Raw genomic sequence first — 20926 nt, 5'->3', positions numbered from 1 at the left:
TTTTAAACAAGTTATCCATTGGCAAAGTACTTATCCAGTTGTATCTGATAAGGAAGCAACAGTGAAGGCTGAGCAACACACCTAACAGTGCTTTAACACAGAAAGAAGTTGGGGGGAACGTAACAATCTATTGTGAAAACAGTTTAACAATTTCACCAACATTTGTTCAATATGCTAGCAAACTTGGCCCCACTCCAGTACTCTTGCCTGGAAAATCCCATGGACGGAGGAGCCTGGTAGGCTGCGGTCCATGGGGTCGCTAGGAGTCGGACACGACTGAAGCAACTTAGCAGCAGCTAATTTGGAAAACTCAACAGTGGCCACAGGACTGGAGGTCAGTTGGATGGATGACCCACAAGCCGCAATCAAGACTGCTGGGAGAAATATCAACAATCTCAGATATGTAGATGATACCACCTTATTGGCAGAAGTGAAGAGAATCTAAAGAGTATCTTGAAGAGGGTGAAAGAGGACAGTGAAGAAGCTGAATTAAAACTCAACATTCAAAAAACTAAGATCACTGCATCCAGCCCTCTCATTTCATGGCAAACAGATGGGGAAAAAATGGAAACAGTCGCAGATTTTATTTTCTTGGGCTCCAAAATCACTGCAGACAGTGACTACAGCCATGTAATTAAAAGATTTTTGCTCCTTGGAAGAAAAGCTACGACAAAGGTATTTAGACAGAGTATTAAAAAGCACAGACATCACTTTGCCGACAAAGGTCCGTATGGTCAAAGCTATGGTTTTTCCAATAGTCATGTATGGATGTGAGTAGTTGGACCATAAAGAAGGTTGAGCGCCAAACAATTGATGCCTTCGGGTGTGGTTCTAGAGAAGATTCTTGAGAGTCCCCTGGACAGCAAGGAGATCAAACCAGTCAATCCTAAAGGAAATCAACCCTGAATATTCATTGGAAGGACTGATGATGAAGCTCTAATATTCAGGCCACCTGATGCGAAGACACAACTCACTGATAAAGACCCTGATGTTGGGAAAGACTGAAGGCAGGAGACGAGGACAACAGAGGATGAGATGGTTGGATGGCATCACAGAGTCAATGGACATCAGTTTCACCAAGCTCCGGGAAACGCTGAAGGACTGGGAAGCCTGGTGTGCTGCAGTCCATGGGGTCGCAGAGAGTCAGACACCACTTAGCAACTGAACTTCTTGACAACTGCCCAGGAGATTTAGAAGACCTCACTTCTCTAAAACTGAAGAGGGTCATAAATAGTATTAGTTAAGGATCACTCTTTCTTGATTCAATATTTTCCACACTCTAATTCAACCATGAATTTAATTTACTTTGGCATACAGACAGTAATTTACATTATTTTCCAGTCTGAATCCCTAAATTTGTAATTTTGATGGAATCAAAACTGAAAATAGATGTATTTAAATAAGCTTAACACTCAAATTTGATCTTGTTATCAAATACTTCTATGTAACGAAAAAGATACATCCTGAATAATGTATTTTAGCAACTAATATAACTCCTAAAGGGCAGTCCAAGTGGCCCTAGTGGTAAAGAACCCACCTGCCAATGCAGGAAACATAAAGAGACGTGGGTTCAATCCCTGGGTCGAGACGATCCCCTGGAGGAGAGCATGGCAACCCACTCCAGTTCTTGCTTGGAGAATCCTATAACAGAGGAGCCTGGTGGGCTAAAATCTATAAGGTCGCAAAGAGTCAGACACGACTGAAGCAACTTGGCGTGCAGCACAGCTCCTAAAAACAAGCAGATCTGTAATCTTAAACCCCTTGTTCAAAAATCCAACCAAGATTGAGACTGCTTTTTATTATTTGTTTGGATGACAGTGAGAAGGGAAGCTGCAATTTCACCTCCAGTGTTAATCCTACAAAATTACAATCCATATGTGTAAACAGACAAAAATCACAACTGCCAACTAATGAGCACTGTGCTGGCGGCAGCACAAACCTGGGAGAGAACACGGTTTCCACTGATGCCACCACGCACATCTTCACCACGAAGGGACCAAGGCAGAAGGTGGAGCGCAGTGACCTCCCATTCCTCACCGGAACCTGAGACTTTCTGCTTTACTGCACAGAAAAATGGGCTGTGAAAACCTCATGGGTTAAAAACAAAAATACAGCCAAACAGAACCAGAAAGGCATGTTCTATACCTCAAACCGGCAAGAGAATGAAAATTGAAACTAAGAGGCCAAATGGTAGAAAAACAAAAGGCACAGAAATTTCAATTCCGAATTGTCCTGGAACTTCAAACAGCACACATAATTTGGTTTTGGGGTTCTAAACAAGGGTGAACAAACCAGTTTGCCTTCATTTTTGTGGCATGTGGTGGCTCAGGAAACCTACAAAAGACTGTACCAAGAGGTAGGATTATAAGCACAACAGGAAAAGATTGTTTATCACTGTAGCTTTAATAGAAATAAGGGGGAGGAGGAATTTTAGCCTAAGGAGTATTTACTGCTTTTCTTTTTAACCAAAGCAAAGATAATCCTCTACAACTCTACCTATCAGGTAACACACAGCTACCACATTAAGGGCGAAATCAGGTTCTGGTCATTCAGATAATGATTAAACTAATAACGACATATAAAAATTCCTTAAAGTATCAAAATAGCAAGGATTTTGGATATCATAATCTTACTTTAGAAGGTGACATTTTTATATATCACACACAATGCTGTTATTTTATTATTAGAATAAACTTCCTGCCTCTGAAACTATTCAAATATTCTTTGTGATATTAAAATATATTAAATTTAATAACAATTAAAATAACTACACCATCCTACAGTGAAAAACTTCTATCAAAAAAATATTTTAAAATTTCAGGGTCATGACCACAAAAATGGGAAGAGGAAATAAGTAGCTACAATAAGAGCTTCAGAATACTGAGCATGGTCTAGTCTCTTACCCATAATCCCTCAGGACTTTTCTTAATATATGTGCCAATTTTAAACCTTTTAAACAACGTTACCTCCCCTTAATTTTTAGAGAAAATTAAATAAGAAAGAAAAATGCTTAAGAAACATGAAAAAATGAAAGCTCAGATTAGTAAGCAGCAGTTCTGTCCAGGCTACAGGGCATATGAGGGTGTTATGGACTTACTAAATCTCTACAGAACAACTAACTACCCTACAAATTACAAATCCAAGAAGCATTAAGTTGTAAACACGCACACACATTCTAAAGACTCTACTGTGGGATACACATGATGACGAATCACTCCTGCCCCACGTGAGGAGGATTTGGGAGTGCACACAGACAGGTTAGGGCAACTCTTCTCTCTTTGTCTCCTTTCTTGCTTTTCCTCTGAAATGAGTCAAGTCCCTAGAATAGGAACAGCTTTATCAGCAAACAAAACCTCGTAAGAAGCTACTGCTTCAAACAGTTCAGATGAATTCTTCTTAAAGGAAAAGGTAAAAAATAAAAACCTACCCCCATCAGAAGGAAATGGCAACCCACGCCCAGTTATTTTTGCCTGGAAAATCCCACAGACAGAAGGGGCCGGCAGGCTATGGTCCAGGGGTGGCAAAGAGTCGGGCACAACTGAGTGAACACGAGAGCGCACACACGCACACACGAGAGCGCACACACACGCACACACGCATTCTGACACAACAAAATCCCTCTTTTACTGGTGTCACAGCGTAAGAGTGAAGGAAACTAACAAGCATATTTTAACTCAATTATCCAGTAAACAAATCAGAATTACACTTAAAATCAGTTTCTAGACTTTTAAAACTAGTATACTAATTAAAACATGTTCATGATCTATAACATTCAGCTCAAGTGAACTTTTAAAGTTGTTTTCTATTCAGTGGAAATCAGTCAGTCATTCTCAACAAGAGAACACTTAGCAGAGCAGGACGCTAAACATCACTGGCTTCTTAAAAACAACCAACAAAACAAGATGGAAGAACTCCACAATCCTAGACACAATGCCTCTGCCATCCGCACTGCAGAGGGAGTCAGGCCAAGACAATGTCTCACTCGGTTCCTGTGGTTTCAAAACTGATTTCAAAAATAATACACAACTTAAGAGAAATGAAATATTCATAAGAAGCTCAAACCAGCAAATATGTCATTAAAAGAACATTTAACAGACAAGAGCTAGAAAGGGATTAAAATCTGATTTGTTAGTTTTTTCAAAAACTGTTTGAGATGCTCAAAGGAATAAAATAAATCTATTTAATCCATAAACCCCAAAGCAAAAAATAACTGAAGGCATTAGTTTTCACCATAACTTAGCTTTCTAACACAAAAGATTTCACTTAATCACATTGCCTTATTATTTAAGATTAAGGCGTGCAATTTTGAAGAGAGCAATGAAAATTCGTCTTGGCTAATTAGCAAATCCTTTTAAAACACTGCTACTTATTCTGTGTAGGCATCCTGCTTAGAAACATTAAGGAACAAAACCTAGGTTTAGGCAAAGTGGAGCCAATTAATTCAGTAGCTGGGTAAACTTGGGCAAATCACGGAAGCCCTCGAGCATCAGTGTCCTCATTCATGAAGGAGAAGAATGACTCCCCACGCTGCAAGGCTAAGAGCAGGATGAGCAACGATGTATATGAAGCACCGAGCGCAGTGCTGGGCAGACAAGAAACATGCTGCCACTGTCACCATCAACAGAAAGCAGCAGTTCATCACATGATGACATGGTGTGCACAGTATCAAATCCTGAGATATGTCCCTATCAAAACGCAGTGTAATGAATGAATTCAGCCAGGAACTCTAGTAACATCTGACACGGGTTTAATCTAAGTGGTAATAAAGAAAAACGGTCGCTTTCAGTATTTATCTTCTTCACTTTGAGAAACAACAGTAATGTTTTCAAATAAGTCCTGTTTCTCCAAGTCATTCAACTTCCTAAACTATGCCAACCAAATTATTAACGTTAATAAAAGCAAATTTGAGAACTGTCCTCGGCAGCATGTAGCAGATACTATGAATGCCAGGCAAGAGCACCATGAGAGCCTGTCTGAAGCTGCAACTCCCAGTCTGCCACCCAGCCTTTAACTGTAAGAAATGTCTATTAATTTTTAACCAGCTGGAGGGCATTCCTGGGAGTATTTATTCCTTTCCTCAGTTCTTTAGAAGCAGCTTCAAATATAAAACTATATATACTCTCTCTGTAATTCTATGAACATGAAATTCATGTAGTGTTAACAGCCCATCTGTAAACAGGAATGTAAAACTGCCTAAGGAAATACTTGGTAAGTTTTAAAAAACAGTAATGAATCCGTAATGTGAAAAAAAGAACCCAGTATTCTTGCCTAGGCAAAGCATAGCAAATTGTTCTTTATTTATGTTACTTTCAAATTACAATTGAATTTTTAAAAATTAACTACTGGAACTTTCTACATTCAAGTCTTTTCACCTTTTAGAAAACTTAATCATAATTCATTCTTTTTTTTTTCCCTGTATGAGGCAAGTCTCACCTTCAGTTTCCATATGGACAGAAAAACCAGAATAACAACCTTACACAGAGCATAGCGTATTTCCTAACACACTCAATTACGCTATATATTAGGATTTTTGCAAAGCAGTTGAAACTCTGCAAAATGCTTTGAAAAATTTTAGTTAATCCATGAATTTCCTATGAACAAAGTTATACATAGTAAGAATCAAGGGCACAAAAATACCAACCAACGTATTTCCCTAAATTTAGAGCAATTCAGTAGCAGCAGAAGTAGAATTAGAAATCGAAAAAAAATTCCCTGAATCTTACTGTTGAAAAAAATACAGAAACTGCATTGAGCTTTTAAAAACAGACCCCCGCAAAAATAGCAAGATCAACTCAGCAGGCAACCATCAAAGGCAGGTCACCCAGTGCTGAGCAAAGGCATCATTCCGCTGGAAGCAGTGAGTTCCCCCTGGGGACCAACCAGGACGCTGCTCACTTGAGTCCAAGGGGACAAGTTCACAAGCCATGGAACATCTAATGCCGGGGCCCTATCTCCACAGAACTGTAGCCACTTCCAAGTGGCCCACGCCCTGCTCCAACACTTACCAACAATACCAAGGGATGAGTGCACTGTAAGCGGGCACAGAACCTGCCCACCAGGCCCCAGAAAGCTCAGGGCCCATCTGTCATCGTCCTCAGGTACCATGGCCAGGCCTCTGTCATTCAGCCACCACCCTTCAGCTTTGGCCAAGGAGCCTCAGAGTTGTTTGGCTGCTAGGGCAGGGCAGGTCAAGACATCAAATGTCACTGAAGCCCACCTGTTCTCTGCTTTCACTAAATGTATTCTCTAATTTTAACTTTAAATGGAACCAAGGCGAGCACTTCTACCGCTGCTGTCCTCAACATGTTGTTGCTGTTTACTCACTCAGTTGCTCCCGACTCTATAACCCCATAGACTGTAGCCCGCTAGGATCCTCTGTCCCTGGGATTCTCCAGGCAAGAATATTGGAGTGGGTTGCTGTTCCCTTCTCCACCTCCACATGTACAACTGGACAAAAAGCAGAGTATTGCGCATGTGGAAACCAGGTTTTATGGAAAACTTGGCTTCATGTTCTGCCTCTGACATTCATTGGCAGAGAGAGCTTGAAGTTATCCACTCTCGCTGGGTGTCCATTTCCTCACCTGGAGCCTTACCACGCAGAAGTAGAGGCTATGTGCTCTAGAGCCCTGAAACCACAGCTGCTGAGCCCATGCACTCTAGCGCGTATGCTCCACAAGAGACATCACCACCGCGAGAGGCCTGCACACACAACTAGAGAAAGTCTGCTCAGCAACAAAGACCCAGCATAGCCAATCAATCAATCACTCAATCAGATTATTTTAAAAAGAAGCAGAGGCTAAACGGGATCACCCACAAGAATGCTCAGTACCCCTCAGCACTTCTCGGAGCTCATTCCTCCTTCCAACTTCAGCACCGTACAGCCCATGTGGCTCCAACTCTCCATCAGAGCTTCCTGATCCACCTCTGTTTCTATCTGCTGTCCAGCCCAGCTGTGTGACCTCTCATGTCCCTGTGAATTTCTTTCCCCAACTCATTCCCTGTTCCCCTCCTCAGTATTCTTCACAGGAGTCCTCCCCAATGGGCTCAGCTATTCGACCAGAAGGCAGCATCACCTCCTCTCCCAAAGGACTCTTGGCAATCCCTACCCTATCCTGAAGCCTGAACACACATCAGCCAGAACACCTGGTTCTGGTGTTCCGACCTGCACTGAGCTCCCATAACACAGGCAACGTGCTCCTCCTTGGACTTTCACACTCATCTCTCTAATCTCCCTAACAATCCAGCACTATGTGCAGTGCTGGTAGGAAAGGGGCCAGTATGTCCCCCTGCAAAACTGAGTTTCACACAAAGACCCCTGTGGGTTTCTATATGGCTCTCCCTATACTATACATCACCCCAGCAATAAAGCACCCACATAGCTAAAAGAACACCCAGCTTGGTCCCTCTTCCTGCAGCTCTCAGTCCCGAGACTTGACAGAGCCCGTCTCTATGTCAATCAAGTCACAGCCTCTGACAGGCTACCCCTGGCCAACCATCCCCAGTGACATACCTAACAACCCTGATACACATACTTTATTAACTTTACAAGACTTTTCTTGTTCATCTGTTGGCTGGTTGTCCCTGCACTCCCCAGAGTGTAAATTCCCTGAAAGCAGGAACGTGGGTTGTTTTAGTTCTCTGTTACAGTTCTGGCACCTAGGAGTGTTTGACACAGAAAATATCAATACTTGTTAAATAACAAGGTGTGTGTGTGTGCCAGGCAGGATCGGGGCCGGGGGGGGGGGGGGGCAGGGTGGAATACCTCCAGAATTTTTATGTGAACAAATTATGGAAAGAGATGAAACATTTTCTTAAGTTGGTTATAATTGAACTGTCCTATGGTGACTATAAGTCTTTTAGATAAACACTAAAAATTAGCTGATCTCAGGAACTCGGGGACTATTTATAGTTTTTAGAAAAGATTATGTGACCCTGTTAAGTGATCTCATGGAACTGTGCTCTTTATAGTTCATTAATGTTTTTGTTATAAACTTTGTCTTAACTGTCTAGCTATCAGCAATACAACTACTTGATGCTACAAATAACTCTTCTAATTTCCTCCTCCTAATTTGCTATGAACTGGAAAGTCAACAGGTTAAAATAAGGCCTAAAATTAGAGTGAAGTGGCCTACACTGCGGCCCTGCCATGAGAGGGGAGACGGAGGACCCCCAGCTTCCTTTGAGCTTTCACAGGTGCTCCATAAACACTGACAGATTAAATAACTCACAATTCTGTAGCTCCTCAAGAACCACATAAGTAACTGTCAGCCACATTCTGTCAGTGGCACTTGCTGGTACCATGGACCCACAGGCTGCACAGAGATGTTCTTTTCTATTATCTCTCCGGCTCCTGACAGCTACCCAGTGAGGTTATGTAGCACAAGGGCCATTCCACGTTATGACACCTGTTTTTAAATCTATAGAAACTGTACCCCCAGACATGGTTTGCCCAGTCACACATCTGGTAAAAACCCGAGTTCCGTGTTCTTCATTCCTTCCACTAAGCCCAGGAGCATTAAGACACTGCCGTTTCTTTAGAGTAAAAAGAACTATGGGTAAGGCTCTGATGCAGCCGAGACATTCTGCTGTTACATTTTGTATTTTAAAAAGAACATGTGCCAACATCATTTACTGCTAGCAAGCACATTCAATCCCTCATTTTTCACCGTAGCTAACAAGGAACAGAAATCAACACGATAAAGACTTCTAAATTTGGCCTGTGTTACCTCACAGATCACAGTCTTCCCGTGGAGCAAATAAGAATAACCTGAAACAGCCAACACTAAAAACCCTCCCTTCCTCTCCACTTGAAAAGTTTCAATCTGTTCAAGGAACTTCTCATGTTCAATCTCATTACAGGGGCTCTCAGACATGTAAGTTAGGCTTACTTACAAAGGAAAGAATGCATAATTCCAGTTCAAAGTGTCTAACATATGTACGTCTCTGGCCACTGGCAAAACTGCATGCTCCCTGGTCAGAGACAATATGAACTGTGTTCTCATAGCACTATGTTCCCTTCCTTCATTACAGGTTTGTGTGAGTCTTTGTTTGCCCATCAACAAATATTTATTGAGGGCCTGTTCCATGCCAACCACCTAGGCACTGATCAGCAACTTACTGATTGAACATTTGTCTGCTCCTGTCTCCACAGGTGCCAGGAGAAAAGCTACTGCTGCTGTTCTGCTCACTGACTGCCCTGTGTGACCTCGCAGAGTGACTGGCACATGGCAGGGCTTAGCAGACATTAGTTCAATGGGTGACTGAGACACAGAGAGGGAGAGAAGAGAAGGGGCCGCTTTGTATGTAAAGGAATCGGGGCTTTTTACTGCCCAGAACACGCTTCATGATCCACCAGCGAGCTGATGAACTCTGAAAGGCACCACATGCAATGCACAGCTGTAGGCATAGCAGCTGTCATGCAAAGGAGCAGAGGCTCAGAACTGTGAAGAATTCAACCCTTTGTTTCTCTCTGCCTGCCTCCTGACCTAAATGAAGTTAGGTCCATGGTCCATCTACCTGTCAGCTGCCCGTCTTCAACATCTGGCTTTCAGAAATACTAAGTTAATATAACTACTGAATGAAATATATGTTGATTTATTCTCTGACCTCATTGCCTGAAAAGGTATTTAAATGTCTGAAGTCATTTAAATTAGACCTAAAAAGAACTAAGTTAATATAAAAATTTTCTCCATTTCAGGTCTTTGTAAGCCATAAATTAGCTTTACAGAGAGTAACAAAAACGTTTTGACTATTTAAACTTTAGATCATAAAGAGCAAAAAGGACTCCTTACCAGTAAGCTGTTCAAAACAGTTAAGTTTCAAGAGTGAGGTTCATGTACTTATTTTAACTAAAACTTAAGATTCAGTGGGTTATACACAGCTTGGAGTAGTTATAAATAACTGGGTAGTAAGAAATATGAACTACTGAACTCAACACAAAACCCCAGCAATATGGACAGGTATAAAAACGAAGATGTGTATGTTCACGTACCACTAACAAAAGTTTACTTTCAGTTTTTTCCTTCACATTCAAATTTTAAAAATTAAGGAATAAAAAAGAAAAGAAAAAGGTAATAAAATGTTCTAAACCTGCACACCAAAGTACGCTGAACAAAGAAAAGCCTTAGGATGAAGTTATTAACCTATGACTATATTTAAATATGAGTTAATTATGCTTAGTAACAGTAAAGATCTCCTGCCCTCCAAACTCCAGCCCCTGCAAATCACAACTTACCTGGAAAGGCTGGTGACATTAATTATACACAAAACAAACACTAAATAAAGGAACAATCAGAATTACCTGAAGAGTTTGCAAACAATTTTGCATTAGGCCTAATATCAACAAAAATCTGAGCACTCACATAAAACAGTAGACAACAGTAAAAACACCTGGCAAATTTTCTAGACCATGATCATCTGATTCATGATCAAAGCACTTAATGATCAAAAACTATTAAGATACAAGGTTAAACAGAGAACATGTAGTCAGGAGAAGTCCCAAAAAAATACCCTGGACGGATTATTGACTATACTGTGAAATACAAAGAATATGTAATGGAACACTCATAATGGATTTCTTGCCTACATTTTAAAATATTATTTTTACATTCTTCCAAAATCAAGTTTACACTATGAGTTCATTTACAGTATGACTTCCACCATTCACTCTTCAGTGTTCTAAGTAAAGGACCGGACTCAAGTTCAGATGGCTACAAAAATTTACTTAAGACGTAAAGTGAGCCAAAAAAAAAAAAAAAACCCACCAAAAACACAAAAAAAATTTTTCCTATTACTGACAAACTACCATACCGTGCCTTGGCATACATTCAAACTGGGCTCTATGAAAGACTCACGAATTAATATTAAAATTCTCCATTAAAAGGAAAAAAGAAAGTGTAGAATGCCAGCTGGAAATATGATATATCCAACCAGACTATTTCCCTCCCAGAAATTATCCCCCGCCTTCTATTTAAGTGTGACTACACTTAAAGACCTTTTGTTTGAAAACAAAATAAAACTATTGGAGTTGAGTCAAAAGTAAAGAAACAGCACACTGTTCAACTTCCATTTTGCTAACGGCCTAATTTCAACAATATCTGTGCTAAAATCTTGAGAGAGTGCTGCAGTCGTGCGCAGCGCGGTCTTGCGCGGCGTGGAGTGGAGTGGCCTAGGGCCCGGCCCGGGGAGGACTACGGGTCGGAGTGGTAATGCCTTGCCCGGCCAGGTTGGAGTGGGGTAGCCGGGACGGCAGTGCCACGGCGAGTGGGGGCCGGGGTGGCGAGAGCAGCGTCCTCTCCCTGCCCCGGGAGGCCAGCGCATCGGCCGCAGCGCGTCCGGCCCTCCTGCACAGTCCGGGAGGATGGGCACGAGGCCGCCGAATCTGCGGACCTGGAAATGTCACTCTCAGAACACATTCTGTGACGCGTCGCTGGCGAATAGCACAAAAAGCTAAGAATATATCGGGCATGCACGGCTTGGAGGGACCGGTCGCCGCTCCCACCCCCAAGTCCCGCGACCCGGGTTGTGGGAGAGGGAAATGACAACCGGCCCCGGCTCCCTCTCGGTGCGCGTCCGCTCACTTTTCCGCGCCGGCTCCTCGGCCCCAAGTTAGCTAAGAGTCCGAGCGCGGCGTCCGGCGCCGTGATTCAGCAGCGCCGGGGGGGCCGGCACCAGGTCCGGAAAAGGTCACGGAGAGCCGCGGGCGGCCTCCCGGGCCCGGATTCGGAACGCGCGGGGAGCCGGGACAGCGGCGGGCTCCTACCTTTCCTGCTTTTCGGGGAGCTCCGTTTGCTCCGGGCGCTGGCTCGCTCTTCCTCAATCGCAGCTGCTATCTCGGGGTTGTCTTCCCCATTGTACCAGACCAGGAGCTCCTCGCCCGGCGCGATTGGCTGCGGGAAGAGAAGAGACAGGCGACGGGCCAATCAGAGCGGCGTTTGTTGGCGGGGCGGGGCGGGGCGGGGCAGGCGGGCGGCGCTCTTGACCGGGCGGCGCGCCGCAGGCCAACCCGGCAGGAAGGGCTCCTCCGCTTCGGCGGCAGCGAGCCGGGCGACAGGGGAAGGGACCCTCTGCTGGAGGGAGGACCTCACTTCCTGGCCGCCTCCTCCCCTGGAGTCCGTCCGGTGGAGGTCGGGTTCTGATAGGACCGGTTTAAACTTAAAATTCCTTTATGCTTCGGAATCTTACTGTTAGAAGCCTCAAGATTACCCTCGCAGAAAGAAAGGGAAAAAAAAAAAAACCACGGAACCATATTGCCCATGAAATCTAAGCTGATGAGAAAATGTAAAGCGTAGTTTAAAAGAACCGGGCAGTCTGGAAAGAGAAGTGCTGAAAACTAATCATCAGCGCAGGTTTCAAGAGTCCAAGAGCAAGTTAAGCATAAGAACCACATGCCGCTGCACACTTATAAACGCAAAGCTAATTATATCACGGAGATGCTAAAAGAGGCGGTGCGGAGGACGTGAGCGCCCTGGCAGCGCGTTATCTCTGCGCTGCTACCAACCTGCTCCGGTCCTTGGAGGATTCGCTGCCTTACCCTCTGTACTACACTTCGAGTCTACAAGACAACTTTGAAATTTAGAAGGAAATGCCTATAAATACCTCACGTGTCAGCTCCTAAAACATTCTTAAAGCCATGTATACACCATCATGCGGATTTTACCTAGAGAATAAGATCTTGAAGAAAAGATAATACTGAGTGCAAAGATTACACTCCTAAATAAAACTGAAGCAAATGGCTTATTGGTTTCTCTCACAATGACTCAACTGTCAAAAAGTTCCAAGAGTATCAAAACAAGTAAGATTCCACCTATAACCCCGTGAATAAAATAAAAATCCATGAGTCCAAACTGATATGAATGGATGACAGTCAAGTAAATAAGGAAAGCTCTTCCTTCAGTAGATCCCAACTAATCAACGAAAAAGAAATAATGGAATTAGAAAATCACAACTAGACATTCATGACAGTAATAACTGATCAGGCAAGAATCATCAATAGATGCTAAAACTAGTAGATGAAAGTTTGAGAAATAATATAGTATTTGCATGGTCTCAAAGTATCTTCCCATAAAACATTAATGACCAAGTGAAAAACAGTATACTAAGTCAACATCATATGCCTCCTGATATGATGCACAGAAAAGAACACAGCATCACCTCTAGAGATTTCTAACCCAAATACATAAACGTGAATTAATCATAAAGAAGCTTAACAGAAGGCCAAACTGTGGGGACATTCTACAAAATTACTGATCAGTTCTCTCAAAACTGAAAGGTTATAAAAAACAAAGACTAAGGTGCTGTCCAAACTAAGGCGACTAATGAAACATTACAACTGAATGCCATGAGTTTTCTTTGCCTAAAAAGACTTGATTGGAACAATTAACAAAATTTGAATAAAGTGTGAAAGTGTGTTATTTTCTCAGTCGTGTCCAACTCTTTATTGTAGCCCTCCAGGCACCTCTCTCCATGGAATTCTCCAGGCAGGGATACTGAAAGTGGATAGCCATTCCCTTCTCCAGAGGATCTTCCCCATCCAGGGATCGAACCCAGATCTCCCACATTGCAGGCAGATTCATACTGGAATGTACAGATTAGCTAATAAAATACCTTGCTAGTGTAAGCTTCCTGATATCACTGCACTGTACTTACAAAAGAGGATTGGATACGTTCGTTTTAGAGGCAGGAGAAATTCCATCTAAGATGTCAGCTTAGAAACAACATAGTTCTTCAACATACTTTCTATTCTAGATAAAGCCTTTGAAAGTAAATATTTTGTTTCATTCTTTGCAGAACTCAGTGCTTATGTTATCCAAATTTTAAAATATTCTAAATTCTTTAAGATAAAAGAACCAGCCACTGTTTCCTTTGTTTCCCCAAGGATGGCTAAAACCTGCTGTTTTTGTCTTTAAACCAATGTGTTTTCCTTTCTTGAATCAGTTATACCTAAACCAAAAAACTAAAACATGTATAAAATTATATAAAACATATAAAATTTTAATGCATTAAAATATCCATTACGGATGCCTTTTGGCACCCTTATGAAATAACCTGTTTCTGTTGAAGGAATGCGGAGAAGGCAATGGCACCCCACTCTAGTACTCTGGCCTGGAAAATCCCATGGGCGGAGGAGCCTGGTAGGCTGTAGTCCATGGGGTCGCTAAGAGTGGGACACGACTGAGCAACTTCACTTTCACCTTTCACTTTCATGCATTGGAGAAGGAAATGGCAACCCACTCCAGTGTTCTTGCCTGGAGAATCCCGGGGATGGGGGAGCCTGGTGGGCTTCTGTCTATGGGGTCACACAGAGTTGGACACGACTGAAGTGACTTAGCAGCAGTTGAAGGAATGAGCTTCTATAAGTCAACTAATTCTATGCCTCTCTATGTTTTTATTACAAGTCACATATTTATGAAATGGTGAAGTGATATATATATATATATATATATATAATCACTTGAAGTGATTAGAGTTGGCAGAAATATGTAGTGTTAAATAAAATCAAAGTAAAAAAGAACATGAAAAGGGGTGAGGAAAAATCTATCACCCATTTATTCCTAAACAAAACAATACAACCAGAACACTGGCTAGAAGAACCCACCAGACATCTTCAAGATTCCTCCTCAACTCAGCCCAAGTGTTCACATTTATTCCACTTCGACCTCCTGCACAGTACTAACTGTACTAGCAACGGGAAGAAGTTGATAAATATCAGCACAAACTCTCTACTTAGGAGGGTACTCTTTCGTAGATGCTAAAAACACAAAACATTCCAATATCTGTCTTTACCACTAATACAAAATTTCTAAATGGTTAATGAGCTGGTGAGCAGCTAGATTAGGAGCAACCTGATTTGTTAGCTATTGAACACACTTCAAAATTGTACCAACTGAGACAACCATTACCTTATTGAGCTATATGCTTCCCAACTTAGTAAGACAGCCAAACAAAAAACAGGCATTTATGAAGGGGAAAATAACACACCTTTTAAAATCAACGATTGCTTGCGTCTCTACTGTACTGTTTGTTTCTTCTGCATTGCTAAGCACATTTAAGGTTTTATAAGAAAATTTATGTCCCGAGACATGGGAAATATAAACCCACATTTTAAAACATAAAGTCAAAAGTCCAAACAAACTTTTTTAAAAATTATTTTGATATTTAACAAAAAACAACAAAAAGACTTTAAACTTGTCCTTTGGGTTCTGACAGGTTCTATAAGAGTGCTTATAGAATTAAGCACTCTCTCTTCTCTAAATATTAGTAAATATAAACTTGAAATGTTACCAGGGCAATTAGCTACAGGCAATAATTTCCACCAATATTCCTGACAGTAGGACAAATTAAGAGAAATACTCCAGAATTATGAGAACACACAAATGCTTACCCACCTACAATCTTATCCTGCAGCATGATCTTTTAAAAAGTCAACAGTCGGACAGACTCAACTCTCAAATGGGTGAATAGAACTGAAGACTAACATTAGTTTCCATACAAGCCAGAAGCCCCACCCCTGATCTGATCCTGGCCTATCTCAGTAGCCTCCTCCACCATTCCTCTCCTCTCTCCAACCAAACTAGCTTTTATTCCTTTTATAAAAAAGAAGGAAAGAAAGAAAAACCAAACAACCGCTGGCCCCCCATCTATCTTACTCCCACTTCAATACCTCTGCTTCTACCAGGAACCCTCTTCCTGAAACACTTCCTGTAGAAACCTTCTCATGGCTGGCTCCATCTCAGGGCTGCGCAGAGAGAGAGGAAGTGTGCCCACCTTTGGTCTTTGCTGACCTACCAGAGCTAAAGCAGCTCCCTGACCGTCTGGTCACTCCATCACATTATATTATCTTCAATGCACTTACTGTTCTTGGAAGTTACCTTGTTTACTTGTTCACTTGTTTATTATCTGCCACCTCCTCCATGAACTGGAAGCTCCATGACACCAGAGACCTTGTCCGTTCAGTTCATTACTACACAAGAATACCTACTGTGTAGCAGACACTCAGCATTTGCAAAATTAATGCAGACATAGAGGCAAACAATAGAATAGGAAAGACTACAGATCTTTCCAAGAAAATTGGAGATACCAAGGGAACTTTCATGCAAGGAAGGGCACAACAAAGGACAGAAATGGCAAGGACCTAACAGAAGCAGAAGAGATTAACAGGAGGTGGGAAGAATACACAGAACTGTACAAAAAGGTCTACATGACCTAGATAACTGTGATGATGTGGTCACTTCCTGGAGTGTGAAGTCAAGTCGGCCTTATGAAGCATTACTATGAACAAAGCTAGTGGAGGTGATGAAATTCCAGCTGAGCTATTTCAAATCCTGAAAGATGATGCTGTTGAGGAGATGCACTGAATACGCCAGCAAATTTTGAAAATTCAGCAATGGCCACAAAGAAGGGCAATGCCAAACAATGTTCCAACTGCTGTTCAATTCCACTCATTTCGTATGCTAGCAAGGTAATGCTCAAAATCCTTTAAGCTAGGCTTCAGCAGTATGTGAAGTAAGAACTTCCAGATGTACAAGCTGGGTTTCAAAGAAGCAGAAGAACCAGAGATCAGATTCCAACATTTGATGGAGCATGGAGAAAGCAAGGGGATTCCAGAAAACCATCTACTGCTTCACTGACTATGTTAAAGCCTTTGACTGTGTGGATCACAACAAACTGTAGAAAACTCTAAAAGAAATCGGAGTACCAGACCACCTTACCTGTTTTCTGAGAAACCTTATGCGGGTCAAGAAGCAACAGCTAGAACCAGATATGGAACAATCGACTGGTTCCAAATTGGGAAAGGAATACAACAAGGCTATATATTGTCACCCTGTTTATTTAATTTCTATGGAGAGTACATCGTGCAAAATGCTGGGCTGGATGACTCACAAGCTGTAATCAAGACTGCCGAGAGAAATATCAACAATCTCAGATATGCAGATGATACCACCCTAATGGCAGAAAGTGAAGATGGAACTAAAGCCTCTTGATGAGGGTGAAAGAGTCGAGAGTGAAAAAGTTGGCTTGGAACTCTACATTCAAAAAACGAAGATCATGGCATTGGATTTCATCAAGTCATGGCAAATACAAGGGGAAAAAGTGGAAGCAGTGACAGATTTTATTTTCTTGGACTCCAAGGTCACTGTGGACAATGACTGCAGCCATGAAATTAAAACTCTTGCTCCTTAGAAGAAAAGCTATGACAAACCTACACAGCATATTAAGAAGCAGAGACATCACTTTTCCAACAAAGGTCCATATAGCGAAGGCTATGGTTTTTCCAGCAGTCATGTACAGATGTGAGAGTTGGACCATAAAGAAGGCTGAGCAACAAAGAACTGATGCTTTCAAACTGTGCTGCTAGAGAAGACTCTTGAGAGTCCCTTGGACAGCAAGGAGATCAAACCAGTCAATCCTAAAGGAAATCAACTCTGAATATGCATTAGAAGGACTGATGCTAAAGCTGAAGTTTCAATACTTTGGCCACCTGATAAGAAGAGCTGACTCATTGGAAAAGACCCTGATGCTGGAAAAGACTGAGGGCAAGAAGAGAAGGAGGCGACAGGATGAGATGGTTGGATGGCATCACCGATTCAATGGACATGAGTTTGAGCAAACTCCGGGAGATAGTAAAGGACGGGGAAGCCTGGCATGCCGAAGGCCATGGGAATGCAGAGGCGGGACACAACTTAAGAGACTGAACAACAACAATGAAGAACTGATGAATAGGTGAATGAATGGAGAGCAGGCTAACAATCCTCAGGAATTTAAAACAGTTTTTAATCATATTACAAACAAAACCAGTGTTGAGATTTCTCAACTATCCAATTGATAGCTGAGAAGGTGATACAGAGTCCAGAAGAATATCATCACATGTAAGTTATTTACAAAACCTAACCCAAGCTGGTTTTAGAAAAGGCAGAGGAACCAGAGACAAATTGCCAACATCTGCTGGATCATCGAGTTCCAGAAAAACATCTATTTCTGCTTTATTGACTATGCCAAAGCCTTTGACTGTGTGGATCACAATAAACTGCGGAAAATTCTGAAAGAGATGGGAATATCAGACCACCTGACCTGCCTCTTGAGAAATCTGTATGCAGGTCGGGAAGCAACAGTTAGAACTGGACATGGAACAACAGACTGGTTCCAAATAGGAAAAGGAGTACGTCAAGGCTGTATATTGTCACCCTGCTTATTTAACTTATATGCAGAGTACATCATGAGAAACGCTGGGCTGGAAGAAGCACAAGCTGGAATTAAGATTGCCGGGAGAAATATCAATAGCCTCAGATATGCAGATGACACCACCCTTATGGCAGAAAGTGAAGAGGAACTAAAGAGCCTCTTGATGAAAGTGAAAGAGGAGAGTGAAAAAGTTGGCTTAAAGCTCAACATTCAGAAAACTAAGATCCTAGCACCTGGTCCCATCACTTCATGGGAAATAGATGGGGAAACAGTGGAAACAGTGTCAGACTTTATTTTGGGGGGCTCCAAAATCACTGCAGATGGTGACTGCAGCCATGAAATTAAAAGTTGCTTACTCCTTGGAAGGAAAGTTATGACCAACCTAGAGAGCATATTCAAAAGCAGAGACATTACTTTGCCAACAAAGGTCTGTCTAGTCAAGGCTATGGTTTTTCCAGTGGTCATGTATGGATGTGAGAGTTGGACTGTGAAGAAAGAAAGCTGAGCGCCGAAGAATTGATGCTTTTGAACTGTGGTGTTGGAGAAGACTCTTGAGAGTCCCTTGGACTGCAAGGAGATCCAGCCAGTCCATTCTAAAAGAGATCAGTCCTGGGTGTTCATTGGAAGGACTGATGCTGAAGCTGAAACTCCAGTACTTTGGCCACCTCATGCGAAGAGTTGACTCATTGGAAAAGAGTCTGATGCTGGGAGGGATTGGGGGCAGGAGGAGAAGGGGACGACAGAGGATGAGATGGCTGGATGGCATCACCAACTCGATGGATGTGAGTTTGAGTGAACTCCGGGAGTTGGTGATGGACAGGGAGGCCTGGCATGCTGCGATTCGTGGGGTCGCAAAGAGTCAGACACGACTGAGCGATTGAACTGAACTGAACCCATAGAAAGCTTAATCTCGCAGAATATAATCACTAGTAAAAGAATCTAAAATGCCTGATGCATACTTGAGCAAAATCAAAGGTCAGGAATGGAGGAGGCCTACAAAGATTAGAGCTCCCTGACTTCCAACAAAGAAAGGTAAAAATGACAGTACAGGTAGTTAGTAGCACTTTGAGTACTTAGGTTAGACAAGGAACTCTTCACAGAATCTTGCACATGTTGGCTTTAATTTTCATGACTGTATTATTAATGTTCAGCTTCCCCGGTAGCTCAGATGGTAAAGAATTCACCTGCAATGCAGGAGACCTGGGTTCGATCCCTGGATCAGGAAGATCCCCAGGAGAAAGAAATAGAAACCCACTCCAGTATTCTTGTCTGGAAAATCTCATGGACAGAGGAGCCTGATGAGCTACAGTCCATAGGGTCAAAAAAGAGTCAGACATGACTTAGTAACTAAACAATAACAACATTATTAATTTTACTATTACCTCCATTTTTACAGATGAGAAAATTAAGACAGAAGGTGTAACTTCTCATGCTTCCCTGTCTTCTTCCCTGTGCTTCTCTTGAAGGCAAAATCTGCTCACAAGGCAGTCTGCTCCAGTCCCTACTCCTACTCATGACACTATTTTGCCTTGCCAAAACTAACAGCTGCCATTTATTTAGTACTTATCACGTGCTAGAACTCTACCCACAATCATCTATGCAATCCTCTTGATAACCCTCTGAGGTCAATATATAATTATCTGTAACGTACAAACAAGGAAACTGAGGCACAGAAAGTGACTTGCCTAAGTTTTCACATCTGGTAAAATTACAGTGACTTGCCTTGGGTCACAGAGCAAGTGAGGATTTAATCCAGGAGTCTGGCTCCAGAGTTCACTCCCAAACACTATTCTCTCTTGCTTCTGAAAGGTTCTTGGCTTTGCCATCAGAGATGAACACACCTCAACTTCAAGTCTGATGAAAGCATTGCCAAGTGTCCCAACGTCTCCCTGGCCTTCCTCTGCCCTGGAACCTCATTTCCACTCCCTTGACTGTCTCATATGCACCCTTCATTGGTATTTCCTCTCCACCAGGATTCTCCTCACTGATGTAATCAGATGTAACTTCCACTTTAAATAAATTTGAGAAACAGAATGAATTCTTGAATCAAAGTGTGAATCCAATCTCAGACTCCAGTGTAACAAAACTGTACAGTAATGCCTACTAGGAAATCATGCCAGAAAAATCATCCAGCAGAAAGAAAATGGGAAAGAAGGTTACAGAAGTTTTAAATAAGAAAGTACTACAAAGAAGTATTTCCTGCAGGAACTAGAAGTAAGAATGTGGGTTTAGATGAGAAAAAGGACAACCCTGTTGGCTAAAGCCAACAGGGAAAAATACAAAGGAAAGCAAAGGAAAACTAAACAGCTCTAAGATAACTTGCCAAGTTCTAGTGCGAGATACAGTCAAAACTCAGCATGCTGCGAAGATGACCATCATCTTAAATGCTTGCTCATAAAAGAGTTTTCAGCTCCATGGAGATTAATTTTTTTCAAGGACTGGCCTACAATCTATGTCATTTTTAATGAAAGTAAGTGAATAAAGAAAAACTTGCCTTGCAGCAATTTTAGTAAACATATCTAATCCAGAACGCAAAGAGCAACAATCCTCTCTCTTTATAGCTTCAAGACTCGGCCTTTGGGAACATTTCCCTGTACGATGAGTGCAGATTTGCCTTCCAGGAGAACATGGAAATGAGGGAGACAGATGTGGGCTTGCTTGTTGCAGAGATAACAACCCTTCCAAATTCTAACTTTCCTGAATGTACTCAGTGACCTCTGACCTCACCACAAACTCTAAAAAATGA

At 42.1% G+C, this 20926-nt stretch overlaps 1 protein-coding gene across 8 annotated transcripts in view; it reads right to left on the bottom strand.

The window, feature by feature from the left end:
- Nucleotides 1-20926, bottom strand: part of PRDM2 (PR/SET domain 2) — a 132597-nt gene that overhangs the window by 63884 nt on the left and 47787 nt on the right. For all 8 annotated transcript variants that reach the window (XM_070384942.1, XM_070384937.1, XM_070384935.1 and 5 more), the window contains one exon: nt 11762-11888. In XM_070384942.1, coding sequence (XP_070241043.1) covers nt 11762-11888 — 127 coding nt within the window. The remainder of the gene's footprint in view (nt 1-11761; nt 11889-20926) is intronic.

The sequence above is a fragment of the Bos mutus genome, chromosome 16 (assembly GCF_027580195.1).
Source record: "Bos mutus isolate GX-2022 chromosome 16, NWIPB_WYAK_1.1, whole genome shotgun sequence".
Classification (NCBI taxonomy): domain Eukaryota; kingdom Metazoa; phylum Chordata; class Mammalia; order Artiodactyla; family Bovidae; genus Bos; species Bos mutus.
This window is presented reverse-complemented; position numbering and strand designations above follow the sequence as displayed.